Genomic DNA, 9,560 nt, shown 5'->3' on the forward strand with positions numbered 1-9,560 from the left:
CCGCCGTGCCGGGCGGAGCACCGGAGAGGGCAGCTCGACTGAGCGCCAGCCCTGTGCCCCTGTGCGCCACTGCGCACGCCCTTCTTCCTCACAGATTCTGTACCCCGGTCTCTGGAACACCCGAGGATCAAAAGTACCATTCGCTTCCCAGATGGCAATGTTCAGGTGAGTGAATCATGTTGGCTCCAGATTTCAACACGAGCATTATTAGATACAGCAATGCAGGCCTCGGTTTTACCCTTCCTGATCACTGTCACAACTCACAGCAATGACGCCACACCCAGCCTTGAACCAATCAGCACCGATGCACTGAATATACTTGTACAAGTTACAAACACCCGAATCGAGTATACATTTTCTTTTTTTCTTTCACTTTTCTTTCGTTTCATTTTTTGTATGTAAAATTACAGACACAAACGTACTTTTTTTGCCTTGGTCAGACACTCAGCTGCATGATAAAAAATATACAGTTAATTAGCCTTGTGGCTCGTGGTTCCCTTCCTATGTCCTACATATCATCATCCTATACTCCCAACTATATTCAGGAGAAGCTCAAGGTCTTCTTCTTCAGGTGGTCTCTGTACATTCGAGGCCTACCGGGAGGAATCCCCTCGCAGGTCCATGTTGTAAAAGCCATCACGGACGCCACATGTAGTTCTACATCCTTCTTGTTGGCGCATTTGGGATTCTGAAGTCTGGGGCGATGGCTATGGTTGCTTCTTCCCCTTGGCCTCTCCTGTCCTTTATAAAGAATATACCAGGACAAAAATGCTGTACAAGTAGCGTAGTCTCTATTCTCGTTTCCTGTCAAGTGTCTACTTGGAATTCAGAAATACTCCTTGTGGAACTCGAATTTTGTGGTGCATTTCCCATTGAACTCGTGGCAAAGCTTGGCAAGTTCTTGTGCCAGGACTGGAGCTCCACAGTAGAAGACACCTGTATGCAACATAAATAATTATGGACTTGGCTTATCGACATAGGATTTGATATTTACTAATACTAACTCAACCCAAGATGAAATAAAAAAATCATGATTACTAATACTAACACACCATTTATAATTTTAAAAATTTGCCTAGCAATCTTACTTGTGTAGTACATCCAACTGAACGTTTTGCATATCAACATACTAGTGCGTGCACATAATAACTCTAGCATGGATATACAAAAATAACTTTGATAACAGTAGATAATCCATGGGTCAATGACTTCAACAAATCAAATCACGTTTGATTAGGCTGTGATACGTATACTAACCTATCTTCGCATACGGGTGCTTTGAGGCAATTTTGGCTAGGACCTTTTTCCAATTTGGTCTTGCAAAATGTGTCCGAACCTGCAACATGAGTTCACTGGTAGTCAAATGCAAGTGGTAGCAGTACAAGGCAAGTGTGAACCTCTTTTAAACATTTATGCCAATAAATAGGGAGAAATGGCTTAATATTTTGATGCATTCACTTTACAGACTATGCAAAGCTACTAATAGCTTTATATCACTGCTTACTTTAGTTCCAGAGACAACATCGACACCATTCTTGGCATGGTTCAGAGCTTGAAGCATAGTGATGAGCGCTGACCGAGCATCCCCTTCCTCGTAAACGCTTGTGAGGTAGTTGTGCATCTCAATGATATTCTACATGGATCAAAGGTAAGTTTAACTACAACTTCGCAAGGGGAACCTATTGTGAATTTCTGAAGATAACAAACTGCACCGCAAACAAAAGTAACAGTCACTTGATGTACTTACCCTTTGATCCATGTCGGCAATCTCATTCATGACTCCTTTGAACCAATCAAAAGAGCCTTGCTCACGTGTCACCCAATAAAAGTAAGCATTTGTAGTCTTTAAAACCTTCCTTGGTCTTGAGGTAACCCTCATAAGCGTACCCAGATCAACATGTGGCTTATTCCGACCAATTGGTGGATAGAGATCCGTAGAAGTATCCTGCAATTATGCTTGTGAGTGGAAAATAAACCATAGAAAGAATATGTGAATGATATTTTATTTCACTTCTTAGACTTTTTTGAGTAATCTATTTATTTCTTGAATAATTACTTCTAAGACTATGAAGATGACTGACTGATGATATGGAGAATATAACGAACCTCCTCTTCCTCCATCTTAATGATGTTGTTGAGGAGATCTTTCAAAATGCTGATAAAGGGTGTAGCACCAATTCCTAATCCAACAAGTAGTAAAACATCATACTTGCCGTAATCCTGAGCAGGAGAACCATAAGGGCCATCGATCAGAAGCTTGGGTAAACTGCATCACCAAAAGACAGTATTATAAATTGTGAAGTGTCCACAGAGCACAAAGGTAACCGCTAAAATATAGGGGCGTTCATACGTTTTCTTAGTTGTCTCGTCTGCTCTAAGAAGACCACTTTTTCCACTCACTGGGGGCTCGCAGGCCGCGGAAAATACTCTCTTGAGCTCTCGTGTCCAGTCACCAAGTTGCCGAACATGGATGCTGAGATATTCATCCCCAGGTGCTGAAGTAATTGAGAAGGGGTGCCTGAAAGAGAGGAAGTGTTCAAAGTTCAATGTAATGAGACAGTCTGCCTTCTGCAGACATGAAATGTACAAGAAATTATGTGTTATCTATCCTAGAAGCTGAAACTAGCACACACAATTCAGCAATGATTAAGGGCCACAAGTGTACAGTAATAATATACCATTCAAAGGGCGACACTGCTGGACACTGAACAAACATATATTGCCCACTTTTATAGCGAAAGGTCGCAGGTTTGGTCATTTGCAGCGTCAAGACATTACCAGGATAAATGGCCACCTGCAGATAAATGGCACTAGATTAGTACAAGGCACAAAGAATCAATGCTCAAGTTTCTGATGTATTTTTACTGACCTTCAAGAGCCGGACAGCATAACTGCCAGACCTGAAGAACCTTAGAATCCTCTCCCCTAGATACAAGCACACAGGCACTGCAAGATACATCCATGTCTGCATCAAAAGAAAAATATAAGAATCTTAGGAATCCAACTCGTTTCAAGTAAAAGAATGGACGATAAATACATAAATATCTCACCGATTTTCTGTACCAGACACGAATAAGGTACAGAAACTGGCCATGAACAATGAGAGCCACGTACACAATGGCAAACAAATGGTGGGAGTACCAGAAAGCATTGAAGCCAGTCAGTTTGTCAAATGGTTTTGGAAGCTTTACTAGGCTACGCCGGAACCACCGGGTTGCTAAAGTAAAAGCAATTATCATGCACACAACCATGATTATCCCGGTGACGCCCTCGACTCCTTTGATCAATGCAAGATATGTTGGCTTTGTTTCCCCGAAATAAATTCCCAAAGGAGCGTACATTTCTTCTGATGAACGTATAAGCCGTGGAAAATCGCATACAAGGTGGTTCCCTGCATGGAGAATAACACCAACCACAATTGCTGCTGCAATAGTCTGCCATTACAACAAAAACACAAATTATTATTATTACTTGTGAATTTCATGTAAGCTAAAAGGTTCTGAGTTGGCAACAGGGCTACTATTTTATCTGCAATATAGATTCTCCCTAAGTTGGATTTAAGTAATTTAATCAAATCTACACACATTCACGTCTGTGAGGGCCTCTAAATACATTAAACTAACTTCTAAGGTGATTGCACTATGAAAGTCTAATTTAACTTCAGAAGAGAGGAAAATGATATGTCGTGTCTAACCTTGTGGAAGTTGATATTGTCATCAAATGGCAATACACGTGCAGCCCTTGTATTCCGCAGCCAAGTAATGGTATTGCGGCACACCGGCAGGAGGATGATTGCCATGTTCAGCTTCAAGGTTTCAGCGGCGCCCTTTGCAGTTGTCACGCAGTAGCCCATCACTTTAAAGACATAGCGCTCGCGGTACTGGATGAACTTCCAGGTGAAGAGTCCAGCCATGATTCCAATCCACAACGCGAGCACCCACAAGCGTTTCCAGTTGTCCTCCAAATAGTAGATCAGGGAGTTGCCTATTTTGCGGATGGAGCCCTTCTTCCTTAGCGCCAAGTTTTGGCTCAGTGCCTGGCTTGTGTAACTTAACGCCTGGCTGTAGTTCACGTAGGTGTCTTTCTGCAGCAGAAGTGTCTCCAATTGCCAAAGCTGAAAGGAGAAAAAGAATAGCAGTGCACTTCTCAGAAGTCAGTAAAAGTAGAACCATTGGCTCAAATTCAAGTGACAGTTATTAATTTGTAAAAGAAATAGCCTGTGAACAAAATGACACTTACATTGGCATTACTTACAGCGACCAAGCATAAGTTCAGCACAACAGTGGCCAAGCATAAGTTCAGCACAGCAGTTCAGAATTCAGAAACAAAAAACAAAGGTAGAGAAGAGGTTACTCTACAGCCAGTCTGCATTCCTATGGGTCAACCTTCAGCCTGCCTAATGATTGCTTAGACCAGCTCGGAAGGGATAAGCTTGCGCCTGAACGATGCACAGCTGAAGAATCATGGGAGCCATGACCGAACCATTCGGTTCGGTGGTAACGGAGGTGGTGGCGCGACGGGCTGTAGGTGGCAACCGGCACTGTACTAGGCAAAACAGAAATTGATGCTAGCTAGCTGGTCCGGCAAAAATCACTGTTTTGACCTGTGCATGAAACAAAATCACAAAATAAACTGTTGGTAAAAAAAATTCATCCGACTAACCTTTTTTGTAGCGCCCGTCATCTAGGCGTCACACTACAATATGCAACGCCTAGCTCCCAGACGCTACATGCCTGACCATCGCCGCACCCCGAGCTGACTGAAAAATGCTAAGTCAGTGTGCAACGCCTAAGATATAGGCGCTACACTATACAGTGTAGCGCCTACCACGTAGGCGTTGCACTAGTTGCACTTAGCGCTTGGGGTTCTAGGAAGGGCGAGATCAATGGGAGTCTTGGGAGTCGGGTCCCTTTTGTCACAGGAAGCGGTGAATGGAGTGCTTCGGAGGTGCACAGTGCGTGGAGTGGCTCCAATTTTTTGAAGCGGGCCGGGACGATAAAATTGTTCGTGGTGATAAAAAGTACTTCCTCCGTTTTTATTTACTCTGCATATTAGGTTTGATTGAAGTCAAATTTCATAAACTTTGATCAACTTTATAAAGAAAAGTATGAACATTCACAATAGCTAATCTATACGATGTGAAAGTGTATGCAACAATAAATCTAACGTGATTGATTTGTTATTGTACATGTTAATATTTTTGTCTAAAAACTTTGTCAAAGTTTATAAAGTTTGACTTTGACCGAAGCCAATATGCGGAGTAAATAAAAACGGAGGGAGTATATACAGCTAGAACGTGTCTTGTCATTTTGTTCAGCCTCAGTCCACCTTTCTTTTACGGGCAGGAGCGTATGCTGACTGTTTTCTTTCGTTGCAGAGGGACGAGGGCAGCTCTTGCGCTAAGTGCAGCTAGTGCAATGCCTACGCGGTAGGCGCTACACTGTATAGTGTAGCGCCTATCTCTTAGACGTTGCACATTGACTTAGCATTTTTCAGTCAGCTCAGGGCGCAACGATGGTCAGGCGTGTAGCGCCTGAGAGCCGGGCGTTGCACAGTGCAGTGTGACGCCTAGCTGTCGGGCGCTACACATAAAGGTCAGCCGGGTGAAATTTTTTCATCAACAGTTTATTTTATGATTTTATTTTGTCCACAGGTCAAATCTGTCATTTTTGCCAGCTGGTCCACAGCTGCTCACCAACCTCGATATGAATGATGATGGGGAAGAACAGCCCATTGGATACCACCATATCCAGCTTCATTCAGTCCATCGATTTCGATGCTGCATCTCGCTGCAGGTGGTTGGGGCCCTTCAATGTGGCGAGTAATTTTTTACTACAAAAACCATACTGGTGTTGCGTGTCGCCTGCCAAGTTTAAGGGTGCTACTGCTGCTGTTTATTTCGCCGGTTGAGGTACACCCATCGGCAGAAATGACAAATCTGACCTATGAACAAAATCATTTCACAAACTGAACTGTGTTTAAAAAATTTCACCCAACTGATCCTTTTGTGTAGTGCCCGACATCTAGGCGTCACACTACATTATGCAGCGCCTAGTTCTTAGGCGCTACACGCCCAACCAGGATTGTATCCCAGACTGTCCGAAAAATGCTAAGTCAGTGTGCAACGCCTGAGAGCTAGACGCTACACTATATAGTATAGCGCCTAGACATTAGGCGTTGCACGACTTGGATTACAACAGCTGCAGCAGCTCGCACCCTTATCATCTCGTACGTCGTACATCACAACTTTATGTTTATGCTTACGTCCGAGGGAGGAAGACGACACACACGGAGCATAAATTACTAGCCATACACGGAGTAATTTATATGCATAGCGCGTGGCTAGGTAGTAGTGCTAGGGTTGCTAGGTTTATTTCCAACACGCTTAACCACCAAACAACCAACTTGGCCAGCTGCGCTGTTCCATTTGATGATAAAAGTACATCGTGAATCCCTATTCATTGACTCGCCTCGCTCGTGCAAATACTATTGCCACCTGCCGCAGCTGCTGTGATCCGAGTAGTGCAGCGCCTACTGTCTAGGCGCTACACTATACAGTATAGCGCCTAACTCTCAGACGTTGCACATTGACTTAGCATTTTTCAGGTAGTCTAGGGTGCGATGCTGGCTAGGCTGTAGCGCTTGGGAGCTAGGCGCTGCACAGTGTAGTGTGACGCCTAGATGTCGGACGCTACATAAAAAGATCAGTTGAGTGATTTTTTTCGAACACAGTTTAATTTGTGAAATAAATTTGTCCATAGGTCAGATTTGTGGATTTTGCCACACCCATCACCCAGGCCAGCAATGCGTGAGATGCAGATAAAAACGATGATATTGGACATTGGTACGGCTGGGCTCTACTACTATCATATTTTATACCCCTGCCGGTACAGCTCCACCGGCTTGCCGAGGTAGACAACCCAGGTCAACTGCTCCTAAAAATGCAGCGGGTCTTCTGGGCTGAAGTAAACAAACAAGGTTTACCTACGCGAATACTAGTAGAGAGCATGATCTCATTGTTTACGAAGGCGCACGCATCTCCACGCGCTAAACGAGTACGGTAGTAGTAGCACCAGCAATCGAAGAAGTGGTCGCTGACAGGTGTAGCACGCACCACGCAGTCAGGCACCAATGCTAAAGCGACGGTCGATCGAGCTCACCTCGATGTATCCCAGCTCTTCGGGGTCGAGCTCCTCCATGATCAACGCGGCGTACTCCTCCGCCTGCTCCTTAAGCCTCGACAGCTTATTGGCCGACGCGCTCAGCATGATGATCTGCCAAAGAGTTGAACAAGATATGAGTTGAAGATGATGTAACATTTTCCAAAAAAACCTACGGAAAGCTGATGACGCCGCCCCAGTGAAAAGCACCCTGTACGCGCCCCAATCCATTTTTTTTACAGGTATAAAAAAATATCCTAGTACGTGAATCACCGCGCCTATCAGCCTGAGTCGAGCGGATGAGAGAAGATCAGCGGGCAATCACGGAAATGCCCCTCACCTACTGCCTGGCCTCACACAAAGCGTTCTAGAAGAAAGCTGCCCGGGCTTTTCCTGAACGAGGGCTAAAAAACGAGCGTCCCAAAAGCTGGCAGGTGGGGTGGGAATTGCCGAGTTGGTGAGACGCGGAGATGTTTTGGTTCAGCTCACCGACTCCGATTAGATTGATGACCACAGCGTCTTACGTACGTGCTACTTCCCCCAGGTTCTTAATCCTCTAATAATTCTAATCTAATAACCTAATTAAAACCATTCCTTGCATGCCGGATTATAGTACTAGTACTGGTTAATTAAGAAAGAATTGTCCTTGGTCCTCTGGAAGCACGGAGTGATAATTAACAAGTGCTGGGGAATGCCATACGGTACGGGGGGCGCGGTGCATATTCGGCGAAACACTCGACCGATTTCTGATATGGACAGCTCGGTCGTCGACCAAATGTTTGAGCCGTCAAACCAAAGCCTAAATGATCAGATTTGGTGTCCTCAAATAGCAATGTTTGAAAACAAAGGGGAAAGGCAAGCACGGCGTAGTCATGGGCATGGAGTGTTTGCTCACCTCTTTCACCTCCGCCTCCCCGATCCGGCCGTCCGCATTCTTATCCACCCTGATGCCAAGCAATCAAAATAATGTGACAAAATGGCTAACTTGACAGTAAAATCGAATGACAGACTTGATAACGGTGAATTACATACATGTCGAAGAAGATTTGGAGGCGGGAGTCGAAGCTGTTGTCGGTGATCTGCTGCCAGATTTCCCGCAGCTCCTCCTTGCTGATCGTGTCCAGCTTCATCTGCCGCCGCCGGCTCAGCGTGTCGAACAGCTCCACCGCGAACTCCTTGGACTCCGTCATCCCTGCAGCAGCGCGCCTCGCCGGTGTTTGAATTCCTTGGATAGGGTTCGAGCGGAGCGAAATGGAGAGGCGGGCGGGACGATGGGGTGCCGTACCGATGCATTCCGCGAAGTCGGAGCGGGAGAGGTAGCCGTCGCGGGCGAGGCGGTCGAAGTTGGCCTGCACCTCCCTCCACGCGTTGCTGGCCTTGTTGCTGCTGATGAAGCGGAGGCCGCGGAGCGCCCGGTGCGCGCCGGAGCGCGTGCGGTCCAGCTGCGCGCGCTGCCGGCGCGCGGCGCGGGCGGCGAGCGCCGACTCGATGCCGGACGACGGCTGCTGGTGGGCCTCGTCGCGGCTGTGGCTGTGGCTGCGGCTGAACCGCCTGGTGAGGTCGTGCGAGAAGTGCCGCGCGCCGGCCATGAGCTCCTGCGACAGCTGCAGCAGCCGGTACGACGACGTCCGGCGCATCGACGGCGACCGCGACGACGACGACGACGCGCCGCAGGCGCCGCCGTCCCCCAGCTCGCCCCGCGCCGGCACCGGCAGCCTCAGCGCCCCCGAGCCCGAGCCCAGCGCCGCCGCCGCGGCCGGCTCCACGCTCCGCAGCACAATGGTGTCGTCGTCCTGCAGGTCGAGCGTGACCTCCACCAGCTCCTCCCCGTCCTCGGAGGCCGGCTCGGAGCCGCGCGGCGAGGAGCCCGTGCTGAGCGACCGCGGCGTCGTCCCCGCGGAGCCCCATCGCGGGTGGCCCGCCGAGGCGCCGCCCCTCATCGCACACGCGGCCTCACGAGGCAGTCCGGCCCAATGCGCGAACGCACGCGAGCGCGAGCTCGACGGGATCGCTCCTCGGAACCTCTGGGGAAAGGCGGCCGCGACGCGTCGGAACGAGAGGCCGGCCGAGGAAGCAACGGGAGAGGGAGAGCAATATATGCGCGACAGGTCGACCCCAGAAGCACAGCGATAATAATTTACAAAAGTGACTGAAGTACTCATACTAGTAGCGGCAGCGGCGGCCTAAGGGCCTGTTTCCAAATAAGTCATCAATTTATAAATCATAAAATGAATAAAATGATTTATTTTGCCAAACAGACCCGACTTATAAGTCAGGTGATAGCTAAACAGACATGACTTATAAGTCACTAGTTTTAAGTCACCTAACTTATAAGTCGGATGATTTATTGAAATCAAACAGGCCCTAAATATCGGAAGATTAGTGGGGGAGATGCGCTGG

General features: G+C 47.4%; 1 protein-coding gene across 1 annotated transcript; it reads right to left on the reverse strand.

Moving 5' to 3' along the window:
- Positions 1 to 286: 286 nt before the first annotated feature.
- LOC119268923 (respiratory burst oxidase homolog protein A-like) lies at positions 287 to 9,223 on the reverse strand. The gene is made up of 14 exons (XM_037550644.1): positions 8,446 to 9,223; positions 8,193 to 8,352; positions 8,056 to 8,104; positions 7,161 to 7,274; positions 3,695 to 4,114; positions 3,051 to 3,434; positions 2,870 to 2,965; positions 2,679 to 2,794; positions 2,351 to 2,518; positions 2,107 to 2,266; positions 1,748 to 1,945; positions 1,505 to 1,633; positions 1,258 to 1,336; positions 287 to 936 (listed from the first exon to the last, which is right to left on the reverse strand). Exons 1-14 carry the CDS (start codon positions 9,098 to 9,100, stop codon positions 827 to 829), a joined length of 2,838 nt encoding a protein of 945 aa, XP_037406541.1. The 5' UTR covers positions 9,101 to 9,223; the 3' UTR covers positions 287 to 826.
- Positions 9,224 to 9,560: the final 337 nt, after the last annotated feature.

The sequence above is a fragment of the Triticum dicoccoides genome, chromosome 3A, assembly GCF_002162155.2.
Source record: "Triticum dicoccoides isolate Atlit2015 ecotype Zavitan chromosome 3A, WEW_v2.0, whole genome shotgun sequence".
Taxonomy (NCBI): Eukaryota; Viridiplantae; Streptophyta; class Magnoliopsida; order Poales; family Poaceae; genus Triticum; species Triticum dicoccoides.

Coding starts and splice junctions, on each gene's coding strand:
- LOC119268923 (XM_037550644.1), bottom strand. CDS start 9,100: ATGAGGGGCGGCGCCTCGGCGGGCCACCCGCGATGGGGCTCCGCGGGG. Junction 4,115..7,160: donor AAGAGCTGGGATACATCGAG/GTGAGCTCGATC, acceptor TTCTCCTTTCAG/CTTTGGCAATTGGAGACACT. Junction 937..1,257: donor GCACCCGTATGCGAAGATAG/GTTAGTATACGT, acceptor TGTTGCATACAG/GTGTCTTCTACTGTGGAGCT.